General features: G+C 39.3%; 1 protein-coding gene across 2 annotated transcripts in view; it reads right to left on the reverse strand.

Annotated features, from left to right (window-relative positions):
* gabbr1b (gamma-aminobutyric acid (GABA) B receptor, 1b) overlaps nt 1-21949 on the reverse strand; it is a 148070-nt gene that overhangs the window by 18315 nt on the left and 107806 nt on the right. For both annotated transcript variants that reach the window (XM_065293708.1, XM_065293717.1), the window contains exons 15-18: nt 14542-14619; nt 6516-6666; nt 5909-6041; nt 5194-5310 (exon numbers count right to left, since the gene is read on the reverse strand). In XM_065293708.1, the coding sequence (XP_065149780.1) occupies nt 5194-5310; nt 5909-6041; nt 6516-6666; nt 14542-14619 (479 nt within the window). The remainder of the gene's footprint in view (nt 1-5193; nt 5311-5908; nt 6042-6515; nt 6667-14541; nt 14620-21949) is intronic.

The raw sequence follows: 21949 nt of genomic DNA on the forward strand, positions 1-21949 counted from the left end.
TATTATTCATAGGTGTGGTTTGGGCGTAACGTCAAATAAACCAATCAGAACGTCATCCAACATTCCCTTTAAACGCAAGGGCGCAAGTTCCATGGCGGGTTGCTATTATTATGACGGATTTACCAGGCGCACGCCAGGAGCGGTTCACAGCCGAGGAGACCCACGTTCTTGTAAGAGCAGTCAAAGACAGAGAAGTTGTTTTGTATGGGGATGGGAGAAACCCGCCCAAATCAGCGTCGGTTAAACAGGCGTGGGAGGAAATAGCCACAATTGTCTCATCAGCTGGCATCCCCATCGTTGCGCCAAGCGCTACAATGATGTCAGGAGACGGGGGAATCCCAAGCTTGCCAGCATAAATCGGGCACGCCGTGTAACGGGAGGTGGATCTGCCTCTACACAGCACCTGACGCCAGCAGAGGACATCGCGGCATCCACCCTCACCGCTGAAAGTGTTGAAGGCGGTTTGGGGGCTTTGAAATCGGACCCAAGAAACGCAAGCAAGGTCCAACCCCAAAGTACTCTTACAAATCAAGTTCATATACATTAAGGTTTCTTATGAAAACATTTAAATTATTATTTACATAAAATAAACGTAATACAGCCACACAACAAACTTATGAAAATATTTTAATCGTTATTGGCATGAGAATTTTTTTACGCAGCCACACAATAAATAAAAACTATCACCACAATGCTCACCACTATGATTTCCCTTATCTCATGTGTTAATATTTTTTATTGTAACAATTTATGATTTGCAAAAATAACTGTTGCATCTGTGTAGATTAGATGCAAAGTGTATGCGCGTTGTGCACGCAATACATTATGGTCAAGCATGCGCCCTTAAAATAGCAAAATGAACCACGCGCAACGCGCCACTGACTTTAAACTTTTTTTTTCTGGTCAGTGGCGCAATTGTTTTTTGAAACTGGAAAATAGCATCAGGGATGGTTTGCGCCGGAACACGCCTCTTTTTTTGTGCTGAACCGCCCAGGGAGCGCAAGTTCATTCCCTAGTTTGCAGACGTGCGTCTGTGGAGGGAAAAACCCGCTGTGCGCCGGTGCAAAATACGAATGATACATGCGTCACTGACAAAGTCAATTGCGCTGGGTGCAAGATAGGGCCCTTTGTGTGTTAATTTATCCCAATGGCTGGGTTTTTCCCTTTCTACTCTACACTGGGTTGAAAATAAATTTTGATTTTTGATAGTCTTCATGTGCCGTCACCACTGATCTATATAAACGACTAGATTGCGCAAAGACGCTTAACGTAACAGTGAGAAGTGAAGCCATCTTTTTATGCCCAAATTATGATCTAAATCACTCGGTTTACAGCGTATCAGTCGCACAAGATACATTTTTAGGATATGTGTACGTAAATGAATTGTTACTTCTGATGTTATTTGCAATGCTTATGTTTTAATCAGGCAGGCGAAGGGATTTATAGAAAAGTTAAGGTGAGTGTGTCTGCTGCATGCTGTTATAATGACACAGGTGTAAATAAAGTTTTATGACATTAAGAACATACACGGTCAGCGTTATTATTTCTCTGAATAAGTTGTGACGTAAAGAAGACTTATATATAGGCTTTTTATAGGCACAGCAGCATCAAAAGTGGATGTTGATTTTATATTGCTGAATCAAATGTTAGTTTAACCATGATTTAAAACGTTATCTTAACGATTTTAATGGACTGTATTTTGAAACAGTTAACGCATTTTATTGTACCAACAAAAACAATATAACATAACATAATTGCAAAACCAGCAAATTGTTGCATGCACATGCAGTACTTAAAGCATGATTATTTATTTAGATTGTGATTAATAATACATATGCTGCATTCTGTCTGATGATGTGATACTGCAATGAAGATAAATGCACAATAACTTACTGTTTAATCATTAAGTAAGGGATAATGTAGAGGTAGCCAGTAGTTATCGGGAAATAAGCCCCGACAGTGTGATCAGGACCCGACGCGAAGCGGAGGGTCTTGTATCACACTGAAGGGGCTTATTTCCCGATAACTACCGGCTGCCTCTACATTATCCCGCTTATTACACGGCTACTTGCCACATAAGAAAAAAAAAACTGGACATGAATATGAATTTGAAACATTTTATTGGCATATTTGTTTTAAATTAACATTTTTATCCTTCCGCGAAACTTTGCACAGATGCATAAAATGATCGTAATATCTTATTAAGATCCTCTGCTTCATACTTGTCTGTCTCCATTTTTTTCTCTTTTAGCCAGTCTTTGAGAAGTTTTAATGCCCATTCTGTATTTTTTGTGTGTTGGCTTCGTAGCTGTCATGCTCTATTTTGTCAAGTTCAGTCTCAGTAAGCTGTCTGTGTCTTGTCGTTGTCCGTTCTTCTATCCACTGTTTAAATGTTTTGTTTTTTCCGTACATGTTAAAATTAATGTCAAAATGTTGTGGTTGTCCAGTGTTTGTCAAAAGATGGCGCCAAACAGTAATCTTTATTGGCGCGGAGCGATTTTAATCGAACAAGTAGTACTGGCTATGCGTTATTACTTTGGAGCGGTTATTATTTGAAAAGAACGAACCTGCAAATGTCTCAACTGACCAATCAGAATCAAGCATTCCAGAGAGCCGTGTAATAAAATCTGATAACGTCCTATTTATTTAACCCTTGTGTGTTGTTTGGGCCATTTTTGTTTGTTTGTTGTTTCAGCAAATGGAAGTCCACAAAATAAATGTACACATAGCCAAAGTGGAGGTCTGGCATTCATTTATTAGTTTCTATAGTGACTATAAAATACGAATCGGGTGCATTTATCGTGTATAATCTTAAATACCATAAACTTGCAGCTTCTGTTGAAATCTTTGTTTTTCTTCTGACATGTGATCTAAATACTCGCGGCTTGAAATATTAGGAGATTTGACCGGCTTGTGCAGCGCTCCAGTGGAGATTCCAATTTAATCTGCCATTTTGTCCCACTTTTTTGCCCACCAGGGTGCTGCACGGATCACATTTTTTTGTACATATTATGTACTGTATGTTGCATGAAGATATTTTGTAAATTTCGTACTATAAATATTTAAAAACTTTTTTGTGATTCCTCTTTGCAAAAGGAAAAACCACCAACAATCAAGAATGCATGATAATATGGTGTCGTGGCTCTGCAATCAAATTAATGTCATTATAATGGAAGTCAATGGGGCAAACAATGGCGGCGGGAAAAAAAAACACGAAACCTAAAAATGCATCAAAGCCAATGTTTTTATACATCTTTGGCATGCCCAAGAAAGAAAAAGGTGAAAAATGCAAAAAAATCCAGCCCACAATCACTTTTATATCGAAAATCAGTCATTTTGTGTGTTTTTCCTCAAATCAGTGACATCACTTATGAACTTGGCAATAAAAAAGTAAAAATATTTTTTTAAACATTTGGTAGTTTTCGAACAGATTTATGCAAAAAAATTGAATTTTTTTTATCTGATACATTTTACTGCAGTTTAATTCAGTGGCCTTTTTTGGCCACTAACAACACGAAAGGGTAGTGAATTTGCCCACGGTATATTGTTGAGTTATTGAAAAATTTCAAAGCATTTTCTTAAAATATGTGTAAATATAAGATTTGTCACCAAAAATCATTCAATTTGCTGAAACACAGAGAAAGTTGACCAAATTAAGACAAAAAAAAATCAAAAAAATGGCCCTAACAACACATTAGGGTTAATATTAGATTTTATTTGCACCCTCAGATTCCAGATTTTAAATAGTTTACCCATTAGAGTCATCTGTATTACTTTAATGCTAGATGGATGTGCTTTTTGTTAAGTCCTAAATAATGACACAAAAAATCTTTGCATTCACCTAAAGAAAGGATGTCATATATACTGTATATGTGATGGTTGTGTGTCAGTCTTTATCAAACTAAACTGAAACACAGGAGATGCTTCTAAGGAGTGACTTTGGATAGACTTCAAGCTATAAATGCACAAAAAACAATAACCGACCAGGTACTGAACCTTAGAAGACACTTCCATAGTAGGAAAAACAAATACTATGGAACACAATGGGTACCAAATTTTTTTAATATCTATTTTTGTGTTCAACAGAGTAAGACATTTCAGGGTGAACCATCCCTTTAAATTTGATGTTATGGGCTTAATAATGGTTGGATTAAAATGTATTCCATTGCTTGCCCCATTAACTAAATACAAAACTTTCGTTTGTTTTTGAAAATAAATGATAAAATTATTAAAAAATATTTTTTACATAATTGACAGCATGCTATAGTTCACATGCTTTCACTTGTATTCAACCCAAAACGTATGTATGTTTTTTGAGGTTGATGGTTTTCCAGCATAAATTCCTCCAGAATTAGTTTGTCCCAAATCTTTCCATCTTTCACTCTGGAATAAAAAACAAAACCTTTTTGAATTCCCCTATTTCCCTTTTGTATCCCTGACAATGTCTTTGAAGATCCCACTTCAAACAACAACAAATCAACTGAAGCTCGGTTTGTGATCGTTTTTGATTTTCATTTCAAAAAGACATCGACGCGCCATCGCATGCATAAAATTTGAAAAAGACAAAGCCGCAAATTCGCCGCCCCGTTGCACATCAAATATTCTTTCAACCTTTAAATATCTTTTTTGTAAATAAAGACAGAGAGAGAACGTTACACACCGCTTGCATATGATGACTGATGTTCGTGAATACGCAATAAAAGGAATTATCTACTTATCCTCGAAAATACCTTTCCCATCTCTTATTACGGCCAAATCTTTGTCGTCTAGTTGTTATGGTTGTTTTTGACAGTGTGTTTGTGGGATGGCAGACAGGGCCTGACAGGGTCTGTCGTGATGGAGTGACTGCCGGCTCACGGTGTTGTGCGGAGAGCTCAATGAATCGGGCTGGATGATAAATGTGCTGTTTTCGGATGCTCAAGGACAACGGGAAACCCATCTTTATGAGGTCAGACGGAGAGACGGGTGGAAAGCAAGATGAGGTGGGGGAGCAAGCGAGATGCAGATACAAAGATGATAACGGAGAATGTATTTGTTGTAGAGAATAATAAATGCTCTATGATATATTGATCATTCTGAAGGTGTACCGGCGGCCCCTTGACAGCAAGTCAGTAGAGTTTATTCATACAAGAGGTTTAGAGGTACAGATCATTTAATTAACCTCATATATATGCCGCGATCTTCTCTACTTACTTTCCTCTTGTCTTTCTTTTCATCCTTCTTCGTGAACACAGTGTGGACCCACCATATCTTTGTAAACATGCTGCCGTAAGCCAAACTGAAACCGAGTCCAAGCAGCCACAAACGAAACTAGAAGAACAAAAAAGCGATTAAGACGATAATTCAACATGTTTATCTACAAGGGATGTATCTTGAAAAATCTGATTTTACTGCATTTATCAGTATGTTTGCATCCTGGAAATCTATCCAACGACCTTTTGCATTATAAATGCAATTTTCTTCCATTTGAGCAAACTTTTGTGCAAAAATACATCATTCTGAACTTCTGCAACTTTCTGACCTCAGAAAGCTGAATACATTGACACATCCACATTTACAGGTCAACAACATCTATTTGGTATTCAGACAGAGACTCCAGTAACAGTGCGGTACTGTAATAAGGACACCATTTATTCCTAAACACCAGAAGAAAAGGTTTTTATTATGTTTGGCAGGTAATCTATTTGAGTATAGAAGTCCTAAGAGCAAAAACTGCCAATTTAATTTTAAGGATCAGAGAGGTGAAAAGCAGACCACCTTGGCTACCATGAAAAGTGGTTAAAAAATATACAGTATAATAAAAAGTATGATACGAGTCCCTGAGCCTCTCTTTATATTTCATAAACTTATTTACTAACATAAATAACGTCCACAGAAAACTGATTTCCCAGAATGCCTGAGCTTTTACCTGGCAGACCACAGGAAACTGAGAGTTCTGTACATGAAGTCCATCGATTCCCAGCGGGAAAACAGCTGCCAGAGCCATCATACAGCCGACCGCAGTCATGTTGTTCAGGTAGGGCTGAGAGTTTTGTATATACCTTCAACATACAGATTTATTGTATTTATTCCTGCACAATGCATTGCTTGTATTGCTAATACAAGCAAATAATACAAAATAAATCAAAACCATGTTATATTTTCAATATCTTTCATGTTATATCTTTAGTGTAGTCATCCTTTATCAAAAATTTCCATTCATTTATCTTGGTATTTTATCAAGGTATTTTTTTAAACAATATTGAAGGAGTTGCCATCTATTCTGGGTTCTTACTGGTTGCCTTTTATTGGTCCATTGTTTATCTTCACATATTTGGTCCAATACATTAAAAATAATTTCTAAAAATAATTTATTTTGCTTTGTAATAAAACACATTAATATGTCGCCACAGTTATATTTTGTCTACAGTACAAAACCCCTGCACACCAGCAGCTCTCTGGATGTATTTAACACTTTCTACACTGAACTCACATGGATACACAAGAGAAACACAAGCAAACACTTCTGAACGTACCTTACGTTACTGTTGTAAATGTTAAAGGTCAGACAAACGATCCCCATCAAAATCCCCAAACCAGCAAAAACAGAAACCGAGATGAAGAGTTTTTGTGATAGATATCTGAACTGTTGTATAACCACAGTTTGATCCGCAGGTGGTTCAGCGCCTAGAGAGAGAGAGAGAGAGAGAGAGAGAGAGAGAGAGAGAGAGAGAGAGAGAGAGAGAGAGAGAGAGAGAGAGAGAGAGAGAGAGAGAGAGAGAGAGACAAGAAAATAATTGAAACCTAATAATTAACCCCTTAACAATCCACAACTTCCTAGTCACCACCTAAATATGTTATATATTGGCGGCTCGTGACTTCTTTTCCGAGGAGACGAAACTCGTTGAAAAAATCATGATGTGTGCGGCTCTTCATCTCAAAATACGTGCCTGCTAAAGACACTTCCTCAGGGTTTATGATAAAAGAGATGCTCGCGTTTGCCAGATACTTGCTTAATCTCATGTGTAATCAGAGTTAATTAAGTGTCTTGCGAGAACACGCGATAAACATAGGTTCCCATAACGCACCGAACACATATTTCTTTGCCTCCATATCGTCGCTGATTCTATAACAATAACAAAATCCCACAACACCCTAGTATCATGCCAGTAAGTTTTACATGAGCAAGAACCACTCACAGGCCATACACACTGCAGCTAAATTCAGTTGTCAGTTTACCTTTTAGTAAAATCACAGGGAGAAAGTTGTATGAGCGTTTACTTGTGTTGCCAAAACTTGTGCAAAACAAGCCCGTAATGAACCAAAATAAATTCTAATGTTTTACATTAAAAATAAGAACAAAATATCACGACCTGCACCTTACTTTATTAACTTAATCGTTTTAAAAACAGTTAAGGCTCAAAATGATAAATCCCCCAAAACACAGTGGACATGGCAACACTGCAAGACAGCGCTCTCCGAAGCAGTCTCACAAACATCAACAACACACAAAGTGCCTCTGTAGACAGTAGTTTATTACAATTGCAGAACATAACGCTGCAATATTACTTCGGTTGAAGCAACAGTTAAACTTGTGAATTGGTGGAACATTGCAATGGTTACCTCTGTGTCAATAACAGTATTGTAGTTTCGGGAGTAAGTCACACATGGAACGATCATTTGGGGGATTTGGATGGCACCCCCCAAAATTTTGTAGTGTGTACAGGGCCACAGCGAAATAACAAATGCTTTATATAACAGTTTATGAGTAAATGTACAAGAAAAAGTTTAAAATACACTAAAAAATATAAATAAACGCACAGGGGCGATTCTAGGATTTTCATTTTAGGGGGGCTCAGCCCCCAGTAAGGGTATGATTAAAAAAAATATTTGTTAACTATTAGGGTAGGGTTGTATACTACTAACCTTATTGCAATCCACTATTCCATTGTATTCCCTGTGTTTCATATATGGGATTAGAAAATTTTCATTTGTAGATGTAGATTTTTTCTCTGCAAATACAGTGCCCTCCATAAGTATTGGAACAGAGGCACATTTTGTGTTATTTTAGCTGTTTACCAAAATGTATTCCAGTTACAGTCATATTATGACTATTGGCTTATAGTGCACACTCTCAGCTTTATTTTGAGGGTATTCACATCCAAATTGGCTAAAGGATTTAGGAATTACAGCCGTTTAATATGGAGCTTTTATAAAACTTGGGGACACCTGGTGTTTCACCAGGAGTCCAGGACACCTGGTTTCGCTGCATGAAATGATCTGCCTGATGCGTTCAGAGCAACAACTGTACATAAAGCAATGCATCACGCCAGCACCTGACTTTAAAACCTGTAACGGTAATCAGCAATATATAGATGCTTGCTTTTACTGGTTACCTGCTCCCTTTTTGGCGAATATTTCTGTGATTTTGCAGCATCTCGCTGCGTCTCTCTCTCTCTGCTTCTCCTTTGCGCTGCATATTTGTTAGATAAAGCCAAAAAGGCAGGGGGTTGTCGCCGTTAGGTCATGTGGGGGCATTTTCGCACCGTGATTGACTGACTCGTAGATTTTAAGAGGTCCGTCATTCATTCATATCATATTCACATGTCAACCTAAGCTGACTGCACGGCAGGTTAGAACAGCCGCCAGGCCAAGATGGCCAGTCCGCCCTGCACACACCTTGTACTACTGATGTTCGCTCTGCTCGGCCCCCCTGCGGATTGAAAAATGCGCTAAATCCATTCTGACTCAGATCAGGGGAGGAGCCGAAACTTGACGCAGCATGACGCCTTTTCTAAAGAGTTTTATAGGGGAGTCGGGGACTAAAGCGATCACAAATTATTGAATCAAATATTTTTTTAGGGGGGCTGGGCAGAATTTTAGAGGGGCTGAAGCGCCGTGTCGAGTCATGTCTATGACAACTCGGAGGTATCGTAAGGCCGCAAGTGCACATTAAATAGCGCTAGCTTAGTCAGATAGTGTATACTTCAAAATGCAAAATATACGTTGGCAGCTAATGTTAATCGTTAATGATTTGGGACAAATATGATGTTATTTAATGTTAAACTATGTTAGTGGCGCGACAGGGATTTTAGCAACTTCCTGAGTCGTAGCTGGGTGCCCATGTGCGTACCCTCATAGAAAACAATGTGTTTGAATATTTTAGAATGCTGCTGCGCTGCACGTCCGGTGTGCGACCCCCTTTAAGCCGGCCACAAAAAAAGGCTACTCTAAAATGCACAGTTTTACTGGGGTGCAACACCGTATATGCAGTGCAACACATCTCACGTTGATTGTGGATGTGGAATGTTGATCCACTCCTCTTCAATGGCTGTGCGGATATTGACAGGAACTGGAACACGCTGTCATATACGCAAATCCAGAGCATCCCAAAATATGCTCAATGGGTGACATTTCTGGAGACTATGCTGGCCATTCAAGAACTGGGATGTTTTCAGCTTCCAGGAATTGTGTACAGATTCTAGCAACATGGGGCCCTGCATTATCATGCTCCAACACAAGGTGATGGTTTTGGATGAATGGCACAACAATGGGTCTTAGGATCTCATCACAGTGCATTCAAAATGGCATCAATAAAATGCACCTTTGTTCATTGTCCATATAATACCCCTGCCCATATCATAACCCCAACGCCACCATGGGCCACCCGATCCATAATGTTGACATCAGCAAACCGCTAAACGCCATACACGCTGTCTGTCCTCTGCCCTGTACATTAAAAAACAGGGTTTAATCCGTGAAGAGAACACCTCTTCAAAGTGCCAGCTACCATTGAATGTGAGCATTTGCCCACTCAAGTCGGTAACGATTACGAACCGCAGTCAGGTCGAGACCCAGATGAGGATGACGAGCATGCAGATGAGCTTCCCTGACAGTTTGTGCAGAAATTCTTTGGTTATGCAAACCAATTGTTGCAGCAGCTTTCCGGTAGGCTGGCCTCAGACGATCTTGGAGGTGTAGATGCCGGATGTGGAGGTCTTGGGCTGGTGTGGTTACACGCGGTCTGTGGTGTGAGGTCGATTGGATGTACTACCAAATTCTCTGAAACGCCTTTGGAGAGTTTATGTTAGAGAAATTAACATTCAATTCACGTGCAACAGCTCTGTGGACATACCTGCAGTCCCCATGCCAATTGCACGCTACCTCAAAACTTGTGACATCTGGGGCATTGTGCTGTTTGATAACATTTGCACATTTTAGAGTGGCCTTTTATTGTGGCCAGCCTAAGGCACACCTGCGCAATAATCATGCTGTCTAATCAGCATATTGATATGCCACATCTGTGAGATGGATGGATGGATAATCTCTGCAAAGGAGAAGTGCTCACTAACACAGATTTAGACAGATTTTTGAACAATATTTGAGAGAAATTTGCATTTTATGTACATAGAAAAGACTTAGATCGTTGAGTTCAGCTTAGAAAGAAAGAGTAAATTTAATAAGATCTCTCTCTCTCTCTCTGGCCTCCCATTTGACTAAAACTTGTTCCCGAGAACCAATTTCATCACTGACTCTTTCAATGCCCCCGCACATGTAATCGACAGCCCAATTGCCAATAGCATGGCGCATCTGGGGGCATTGTGGTCAGCTCTCGTCTAATAGTGGGCCGTAGATAAAACGTACACAGGGGGTACATTCTTTTCCTGTGACAAATTGGGTGCAGATCAAACAGCTTGTTACAGCCATCTCCAGAAGTGGCCGTTTAATACAGTCCTGCTCTTCGAACCCATCAGGACTTCGGGTTGTGGTCCATGGGTCTCATGGGAAGCCCTCACTGAAGCGTCTGGACTGTCAGTCTTAATTAGAGGTTTTCAATCTCCCTCACTCATCAGGCTGGTATTGATTAAAGTCGGCCGTGAGACTGGACTGAACGGGAGTGCTCAGCGCCAAGGATTCTGGGACAATCTTAGACCTAGGATGCAAACTGGCATGCCTCGTTGTTTTAAGTGCTTGTGGAAATAGAAAGCAGTTGCTATGGTGTTTGAGGTCAGAATGTTAACATGGCAGTGTTGCTATGGTGTTAAAATTAACTCTGAATGTGCGTCTAATGGAGCAGATTTATTCACAGCTCACTGTTTTTATTGGTTAATGCATTCACAGACATTAGCAGTCAATCGGGTGTCTGCTGTACAAAGCAGAGCTTTAGGTGCTCACAAAGATATCTTACATCAATGTATATTTAGAGTGCAGTATTTTAAAATAAAAAGAAAATATGTAGGGTGGCACTAGGTTTTATTCCTTGGAAATTGACTGGATAGTGAATCTGGTGGACTCTCTCAGGCGACTGGAGCAGGGGCTTATGAATAAGAGGGCTTGATAACATTAGCTTAGAGGCAGAGCAAGTTATTACATTTCGATTGGAGATTACAATTTCTTAAATCATCCCAAATAGCATCAGGAACATCTATTTTGATTTCGCATTAAAAAAGCAATTTGGGTCGACAATGAATAAGTGTGTGTGTGTGTATGAATGTAAATGTGGTGTGTTAATAACGGATTGTGCGTATGGCTAGAGAGCCAATGTTGTTTAATATCTCCCTCTGTCCTTGATGGAGGAATCGGGACAGTATGTTGCCATGGCGACCAAGACCCATAATGGTTGCCACAGTGATGAGAGAACAAGGCGCTGATGCAGTGGTTGTCAGGGGCGACCAGGGAGAGCGAGATAAAATGAGCGAGAGCAGAGAAGGCGAGAGACAATAACATAAAGAGTCAAACATAAATGATCCTGTTCAGCAGGGAGGTAAAGGGACGTGACCTTCGCTTTCCGAAGTGTCCGAATGTGATGTACTTGGGGGAGCAAATGACTCTGCAATGAGCAAGTCGATTTAACAGGAGCAATGTGGCGTCCATTCGAAAGCAAAGTCACCCTTTCTTTCAAGGAGCCTTTATTTTAGCACAATTATTTTTAGGCATACGTCGTTTCTGTCTCACTGGAATAATCTGTCCAGGAGCGCCATGGCGACAAGGTTGGAAGGTGATGGGTGGCATTCCTGTGGCGGTTGTCAGATGGCACAGCTTAGCCAACGGCTCACGCAACAAAAACAAAGCCGTATCAAGGGTCATCTGCTGCTGATGTCCCTCGCCACGTCATCTATGAAAATCTTGCATTCATTTTCACCTTAGTCTCAGCTTCAAAGGGCACACCTAAGCTCCGCCCACTAGACTGTGTGCAGACCATCTGACGCATGTTGATCAGAAACCTGGAAAGCACTTTCTCGCTCTAATCTGTTTCAGACAACTTCAGGGAACAAGGGCATTACATCTACTTGCCAGAAAACAAAAAAATGTACATTAATATACATACAAAACTATACGTTCGTTTTTTACGAGTTATTTCTGTTAAATACTTTTGGATCGGCACAAATTCTGAGAATGGGTTGATAGGGCTGTGACGGTGGCAGTATTTTACCATGGCGATGGTAATGCACTAATTCACCGCGGTGATGCAGAGGTTATATGTATCATGCGCATGCATGCATTGATAAGCTTATATACGTATAATGCATACATATATTTTGAAAAAAAAAATATACACAAGCATCAGATATACAATTCTTATCAAACTTGCGTGTTCATAGGCGCCGATTTCTTTTTTGCCAGTGGGTGCTCGTCACAACGTCAAGTGATGTTTAGGTTACTTAGCAACGGCAGACGCTCTGGAGCGCCCAAGCCCTTTGAAAAAAAGGAGAAAAGCGGTGTGGTCACGTTTTATGCGTGGTTTTAGACGCAAAATGTGTAGCAATTGAGCATACCATGCTTCGCCATTTCGGTGGGTGCTTGAGCCGAGCCCAGGAGCACCCACGAAATCGTATATGTGCGTGTTTTTTGTAGCACTTTAATCTGTGAAGCAACACACAGTTCAAGTGAGGAACCTTATTGGGGTACTGGTAGCACAGATTGATACTTTTTTGCAACCTTGAGTGACCAAGGGTGAATTTATTGCCTCATTGTTCCACTTAAGCCAGCGGGTCATTCATGATATCAGTTGCCCCCCTTTGCAAACAGCGCACTAACTCTGAGTCTTTGCCATTTGTGTTCACACAAACTTAAAGATATTTCATCGGGTGAGATTGTACTTAATATTTTTCAGTTTGTGACGTGCACACCAACGCGGCTCGCACTTTACCAGTGGTTATGACAAACATCACAGCCCTATACAATAATCAGCGTTTAGGAAGGTCATTACAACGGGAACCAGACTTTATGCCATTAGTCAAAGGTCTCTGGATAAGAGACACTATCTCTTCCCTATTAAGTGGGAAGGACAACCTCTGACATCACTTGTGTGTCTCTCAGCATTGCTGTAAACCGAAACAGCAACTCGCAGTCTGGCACAAGCAAGGGTTGCCGTTATAGCGGTGACCTCTAAAGAGATGTATCATTGATAACTAATGCAGGAGTTAAAGGTGCCAGATTTAGCGAGCCACCTGGGGCATTAAACAAGGGCTCTCCACATCACCAATGCTGTGGGCTCAATTCCCAGGCGCAAGCTGGGTAAATAAATGAAAACCAGGACCTTCGAAATGACTTGTGAAAATCGCAATTATCGCATTTAGCGACATGGACTTTTGACAGTTGCCATGGAGCTCGCTGCTTCGGTGAGATTTTAATAAGCTAATAAGCAGATTTAAAACAGAACAAGGCCTGTCTAGGGAAATAGAAATAGTCACATTATGATTCCATCAACTCACTTGGTTGAGCCTTGCGCGTTAATAATACAAAAGGTCATAGCTTAGCATTTTACTGATTATTAAAAGTATAGTTTGAATGCACCGCAAGTTGCCGTGTCTGCCAAATGCATAAATGTAAATGTAATTAGTGCGGTGATGTGACGTTACAGCGCTCGAGCTACAAACCAGGCCGGTGTGACAAAACCCAAGGATATTTCTCGAAATCACAAGTCTCGTTCAAAGTCCTCAAGCGTTTAATGACAGGCAAAGACAATCTGGTGAGGCACATGTGCTGATTGGACGATTCATAGTCATGCAGTCAAGGTTAGCGCGTGCTGGGAGCAGCTGTGGAGCAGCCCGGGTCTTTCTGATTTGTGTTGTTTTCAGCTGTCAGCTGGAATCTTCTCAATACCGCATCTCCGAAACCGAGCGTGAACTGGTCATCAAACGCAATTAGAAAGATTAAATGAAACCATCACTCATTTCATACGAGGCGCAATTTTTATCCGCGTCCTTGCTCAAGTTATGATTGGAATTAACTCCTGGCGTTTTTTTCTAATGTCATTCATTTGTCTGTTTTTGTTGAGGCGCGCAGGGTTCTGCCCTCACGGATAGAATGCTAAGCAGAATTTGACTGACTGATTGATTAACGGCTCGTAGCAGCCTGTCGTATGCGCTTTCCGGGAGGGGCGGAGCCTAAGATGCTAGGCTGTGACAGTAGGAAAGATGCAGAAATATTGCAGCGGCGCTCAGCGAGAGTAATGGAGTGAGTGATTGTGCGCGAGCAGTTTTAAAGCTGAGGAGAACGCAACAGACAGTGATAAACAAGACCATATATGGGAGATGAGAGAGACAAATGCGTCCTTACCTATCCACCTGTCATTCCCATACCAGGAGAGATTGCCTTTGGTCATATCATAGTATCCAATCTTCTTGTAGCTTCCTCCTGCGGGGGTATATGGGAAAAGTGCAATTTAGAAACAGTTTAAAGTCAACAGGAGATGGCATTCAGGAACTGATTTGGCCTTTGTAATGTCACATACAGCTAATGTTTTGTCAAAAGCCCCTGATCTAGTTTTGAGAAATGAAAATGTTTAAGGTAAAAAATATTATTATTACTTTTAATTTGTTTTCCTAGTTCACAAAATCCATCTGTCTGTGGTAGATCAGCGCTTATTTTAAGCGTGATTTATTCTGCAGTTTGTCATATGTGTCGAGCGGTTAAATAGTACAGTATCTATTCCAGCCTACAGGTGGGCACTGTTAACATTGAACATCATCTTCCATCAAGTTATAATATAATAACTATCTTATTTTTCAATTCTTAATAACTTAAAAGCTTAATAACTTCTCACAAGTTACAAAAAATGAAATAACTGTAATCAATAAAATAAAGGCCTATGAGAAATATAGCACAGGGTATAAATGCACTAATTTGAAAATGTTATGAGCTAAAAAAAAATTCCAGGTTGAAAAGCAGGCAACAGAATATAAAATAATGCAAATCAGGATAAAAAAACAAGACCCTACATATAAAGCTAGGCCTACATAAAAAAGAGAGAAATACAGTGGGAATGCAAAAAGTAGCAGACACAAACTAAGGGTGGATCAACGAGAGAAAAAGACAGTCAGGCAGTCGTGAAGAAAAAAGAAAAACATAAAAAAGACAACCACCGTGAGCACAGAGAGATCAAAGATGAATACGGACAACTAAAGCACTGTGAAGCGTTTGTTCACATTACAATTAATATCATCATAATAAAATTATTCACTGTTTTATGTTCATGTGTATTCATGTTCTCCTTCCCCTTCCCATCCGACCCTAGCAACGCCCCGGTAACATATAGGTAAAGTAGGATATTCAACAAGAAGAAAGTGACTGACTTGGCTTTATCCATTAAAAACAGATTGGATCCCAAAAAGGGGGCAGTCCATTCAAATGAGACATGATTGTGAAGAAGTTATAATTTATAATTATTTTATTTTTAAAAAAATCATTATTTGCTATTATTGATGTTCTTTTTTGTTAACTGACACTGAATTTATGGGTTTACTATGTTTAGAAAGGTGGAATTACATACAACAGTAGCATAAAACTTTAGCTAACTCACTGTTTAAAATAAACCAATAATCTGGATTGCCAAGGTAACATCATACAGTACAAAAAGAAAAGTCGTTTCAGGAATGCAACAATATTTTACATTTTAAAGGTAGACTATAGAGATAAACCTTTTTATCTTTGCATTAATGCATTTCACAGACGCTTTTATCTACGATGCATTCACACAAGAACCGTTTTAGGACCATGTGTGTGTGTTCATGTTCCCTGGAAATCAAAACCACACACTGAAAAAAATGACTTATACTTCAGGGGTTTTCAAACCTGTCCTGGAGGACCACTAGTACTGAACAATTTGCATGTCTCCCTCATTAGACACACCTGGTTTAAATCTTCAGCTCATTAGTAGAGACTGCAAGACCTGAACTGGGTGTGTAAGGTAACTGAATGAGGTGTGTCACAAAATGTGCAGTAATAGTGGTCCTCCAGGACAGGTTTGAAAACCCCTGTTATACTTAGTATTTTTGTCTTGTTTTTAGTACAAATATCTAAAAAATTCTTAAATCAATATGTATTTTCTTAATGAGCAAAATTATCTAAGAAAATAAGTCTTGTTTTTATACAAAAAAATTATAATTTAAAGTAATTTGAGCTAGGGATGGGCAATAATTGTCATGTGATTGTCATTGCGCATCTCGTCAGTAAAGCCAGTTCTGTGATTAGTAGTAAATCGCCATCACCTGCTATTCAGATGGAGCAGCATTTACTACACAAAGCCGTAGTTCACTGACAATCCGGGCAATTTCGCATTAATTATCGCGGACGTATCTGCTATATGTATGTGATATGGCCCAGCTTGTCAGTGAAACAGCTTTGTGTAGTAAATGCTGCTCCATCTTAATAGCAGGTGATGGCGATTTACTTCTAATCAAAGAATCGGCTTTACTGACGAGATGCGCATGATTTCGCATTCAAATTATGGCCCCTAATTTGAGCATAAAACAAGCTAAAAAATCTGCCAATGTGGTAAACTAATTTTTCTTAAATTAAGTGTTTAAGAAAAAAGTTATAGATTTTTTCACCCCTTTGAGCAGATTTTTTCCTGGGTGAAAATAAAACGTTTTGGTTTGCTTAACACGAGTGGAGATGATGAGCATGGATCAAAACAGAGAGATTTGGCAGCAAGGCAAGAATTGAAGGACCTGTAGCTAACACTGTATACATTAAAGGCGCTCTAAGCGAATAATGTGCGACGTCACTTCCTGTTGATGTTTGAACTGTTTTCAAACAGACAGAGCGTAGCTAACTCCTCCCCCTCCCCCTCCCTTCCGTGCTTTCATGAACGCGCCCAACCCCCACCCCCAAATCCTTCTTGTCGTCTATTGGCTGGAACACTTTGTTATGGTTTCTGTTTGTAGGTTTGGCCATTTGTTGATATTGCCGTTTGTGAAGCCTGGGCTGTCTACAGAGATCGCGTTTTTTTACAGTTTGATCAGCGGACAGGCAGCAAGCAGATAGTGAGGAGATGTTTCCGGTATGTAACAAAAAATGTTTTATGGTCTAAAACGCTTCAATTCGCTTAGAGCACCTTTAATATAACACAGTGACATTAACTCAGTGTAATTGTTGATATGCATTAGATATAATAAAAAGAGTTTGGTTCCAAAACGCCATAAACGTCTTTTTTTAAATGAGTTACCGCCAAAATCAGTATTTTATCTGGTCAGTATTAACTCTTTTCATGCCACTGACGAGTTATCTCGTCAATTAAGAGAAAACATTTGCATAAAAAAGTGATAGTTTTTTTCGCTGTCAAAAAAGTTCAGCGACGATGTCCCAAGGATGACAGCAGCAATAACAGTGTTCTTAATATGAAAAAAGTCAAAAGTGTTTTGATTAATGCCATTAATGTTTAATCAGTGTATACCACTAGTCAACTAAATGAATATAACATGGCAAAGATGAATGCACATTTATACATTGATTTAATAGATTTATAGCATTTTGAAAAAAAAAACTTGGATTAGATTGGTCATGGATTTATTGCAATTTGTGGAAAAAAATTATCAGTTTTTATAATAAATATTTGAAAATCAAATTATGGATTTGTATTTTTAATGTAATTATAACCTAAAGATGTGAAAGTTTGTAACAGAAAATAGTGGTTTTAATTTTTTCAACTTTCTTGGTATAAGAAATGACATCCTAACCCAAACCCCATCTCTAACCCCAACTCCAAGGCTTAAATATAGACAAAAACATAGAGAAACCTGTATATTAAATAACCTGCTTAAACAAATCTGAAATCTGCCCCAAACGAAAATGGTTTAAAAAACAGAAAACAAATGAGAAAACAATAAATAAAACGACACATAACGATACGCCATATAAGTGAATGGGAAGGACTGGCGTATCATATGCACGCAAAAGCAGAATTTGGCATATCTATTGCACGATAATCACACTGCATGTCATTTGTACGCATCTTGGTGAGAATGGGTAGAGGAAAACATAATTTTACCCAAATTAGTCAAAATGAATTTATTGCTTAGTTTACTTCCCTTGTTATCAGTAATAAACTACTGTAAAAGGAAAGGACTCTGGTGTTATTGATACTATGTGAAAGTCTACTGGAAGTTGTTTTTTTAAAGCTGTTTGTTTATATTGTTGCTGCTGAAACCGCCTATAGTGTCATGTTTTACTATTTAGAAGAACATTCACAAAATAATATGTACTGAATTGATGAATTGTGCACAGTAAAACCAAAATCATAGGTTGGGTTCGATGTGTCATGTGAACCATGTGCATCATGCGTCATTAAAAATAAGGCACAGGAATTTCGTAAGGGTGTATCCCTAGTTAAAATATTTATAATTCAGCATACTGTACTGTAAACAACGCATAACAGTGTGTACCTTTAAGTGACAAAAGAAAAGAAAGGAAAACACTGATAATAAGAGATTGTGGTGGAAAGAAACAAAAGGAAGAAACATCTCACTACACGGTGCTATAAATCAATACAGCAAGCTTGCTTCAGATTTTGGGCAGCTTTAAGAATCCAAACAATACTTGGATTACACAAACAGACTCGAAACAGAAAACATCATCAATCCTCATATCTCCAGCAGGCGTATCAGCTGAGCTTTAAATAAGAAGCACAACAGGGTCGCTCCCCCTTTGAATCAGCTTCATAAGGAACGCTGTAATTGGGTACCACTGTATCAGCAGAGCTTGAACGAGAACCGCAAGACAGAGAAATTTATCTTCTCTTTCTTTTCCTACCTCCTAGCCCTATTTCTTCATTTTCTTTCATGCACCCGTTCCCCCTTACACACACGCACACATAACCGCGGGTATTACAGAACTACGCAGAGCCTCCACCCCCAAACACAACCCGAAATTAGCTTAAGTGAGAACCATTATAATTATCAGGTGATCATTAGGCGTAATTACTTCAGTAGCTTTGACTTCCCCATGGGAGACTTAAAAAGAGGAAAAGAAGAAGAAAGTGGAAAAGCTTTAAGATGCAGCGTGACGCAGGAACGAGAAGCGACGGGTAATTTACACCACTTAGACGGTGTCTTCTTCGCTTTTCTGTAGATCTTGCTGCAGATGAAACCAATTTCACCTTCACATTCTCAACACCAATTAGTCTGAAAGCTAAAGGGCTCTTCAAGCTCATCCAGCACCTTTCTGAAGTCTTTAAACAAGATACAAATATAAAGGAAACATTTTAGGGATGTTTGCTAAGGCTACTAAAACAAACCCCCACCCCTAACAAAGCATTAAGCTGCTTGTGCTACAGACATGAATTATTCCTCAAAATCAGCGTTTTTTTGTTTTGTTTCAGTGCCTGGATTTAAAATTTCTGCCTGGTGGATTATAACATAGCTGCATAATAACTCTGAAGAAGAGACTTGTGCCATAACATTGAGATTTAAAGATAGGCTCACACAGAGGCATCATGCCCATTTAAACTTGAGCCAAATGGATTTTGCATGCAACCGGTTTCTTGTCTTATTATCTGTTTAATATGCACAGTATTAATAAATCTGCGCAGCAGATGCAATAGCGCAGTCACAGACGTCATCAGCATCTGAGTGCGGCGGATTGGTGCATGAAGCCCCTGGGCTCACATATACACTGTAAGAAAAAAATGGGACAGTACCCTTTCAAAAAAGTACACCTTTGTTTCTAAAGAGTTCATATTAATACCTCAAGAGGTACATACAGTACTGCTACAAAAAAGTGCATATTAGTACCTCAAAGGTACGTATTGTTGCCAAATGAAAATATTTGTTCCTAAATGGCACAATGAGGATATTTTTAAAGGAGACATATAATGAAAATCAGACTTTTTTCATGTTTAAGTGCTATAATTGGGTCCCCAGTGCTAGAAAATGTAAAAAGGAACAACCCAGTAACTAAGTTTTGGTAAACCATTCTTTGCAAGCATGTGAAAATTAGGTCATTGAAATTTGGCTCCCCTTGTGATGTCAGAACGGGATCTTATTATAATAATACTGTAGGGCTGCAGCTATCGATTCTTTTTGTAATCGATTAATCTAGCACTGAATCGATCGATTAATCGAGTAATCGGATAATTTTTTTGTGTGTTTTTAAACAACCAAAACAAATAATGCATAACGAAAATGACTTGGCTGTAAAATGTTCAAGCATTTGGCTTTTATTTCTAAAAAAACCAGAGGTATTTGGCTCCAAGAAATAAGCCTATTTATTTACATTTTTTACCCATTTAGTGTTTAAGTGCCAGTGCCAACAATTAAACACTTTAATTTATTAATATGCACAACAGGTTTCATGCTGTAATCTAGCCCTGACATCAAAGTAAATATCTGGTTTATGTACATTTCTACACCTGCAGCATTTACCATTAGGCTTTTAACATATAATATATCATTTCTGGGGTGAGCCTATTTGCTATGGTAACAACCTGTGTGTGCACACGTGCTGTGCGTGAGGAAGAGTGATACCCCAGTCAGACGTTCAGTTGCTTCATTGCATTTTGGTACGGCAGAAATACATACATTCCTTTTCAATAGAACGCTGCATTTGGTTTGCATCACTTGCATTGCGGTGCATTTTAGGTTAAGAATCCGTTCAAAAAAATCACAACATCACGCCCCGCTGTATACAGTGAATGCATGCTGAAATTATTGTTGCGTGGCTACATAAAAGTTTAAGCATATGTGATGCATTGCGCGATCGGTCTGACTCGCGTGAGAGAGAATAACTTCCTTATGCTAAACTCCAATAAGACAGAGATTATTATTATTGAACAAAATATGTCAGATTACAAGTTGCCCATATATGATTGCACTGTGGTGCCGTTTTTTGGTACACACACCTGTAGTGCATGCGTGTGTGTGAAGGCGGGGGTTCTTTTTTAATCTATACTGTCCTGCAATTGAACGTGAATACGTTTACTACTTAAAAACATCAAAGCTAAACATCATATCTAGTCAAACCGCATAACGACATCGCTACAAATACAGTATGGGATTAAAATCAAAAGCTACGTTACCTTGTTTCATCAACGCTTGGTGAAACAGCAGTGGATGTTTTCGGTTCAGATGCTGAATGTAATGATAATGTAATGATCCCAAACTTTAGACAGTCTCTCTCTGCCGTTTATGGACATATTCGCTCCGCCATCGCGCCAACTAAATTCAAAATGTATCACGCGCTATGATGTGCTTCCTGAACATTGAACAACGGTCCGTGTGAATCAGATCTCGGCGCGTGCAATGCGCGTCATAGGAATTTAACGAGGCTTCGAGGCAGAATTTTTGCCTCGAGGAATTTTTTGAATCGAGTAAATCGAGTAACTCGATGAATCGTTTCAGCCCTATAATACTGCCCCTTAATCGGCACTATCCAAACACGGCACTGCCATTTAGTGCAGAGATCAGCTCATTTGCATTTAAAGGCGTTCTAAGCGAATCTGTGAGACGTTAGTTTTTGTTGATGTTTGAACTGTTTTCAAACAGACGGAGCGTAGCTAACTCCTCCCCCTCCCCCTCCCTTCCGTGCTTTCATGAACGCGCCCAACCCCAACCCCCACCCCCAAATCCTTTTTGTCGTTTATTGGCTGGAATACTTTGTTTTGTTTTGTGGTGCTAGGTTTGGCCACTGTGTTGTTATTGCCGTTTGTGAAGCCTGGGCTGTCTACAGAGATCGCGTTTTTTTACAGTTT

The sequence above is a fragment of the Paramisgurnus dabryanus genome, chromosome 19, assembly GCF_030506205.2.
Source record: "Paramisgurnus dabryanus chromosome 19, PD_genome_1.1, whole genome shotgun sequence".
In the NCBI taxonomy this organism is placed as follows: Eukaryota; Metazoa; Chordata; class Actinopteri; order Cypriniformes; family Cobitidae; genus Paramisgurnus; species Paramisgurnus dabryanus.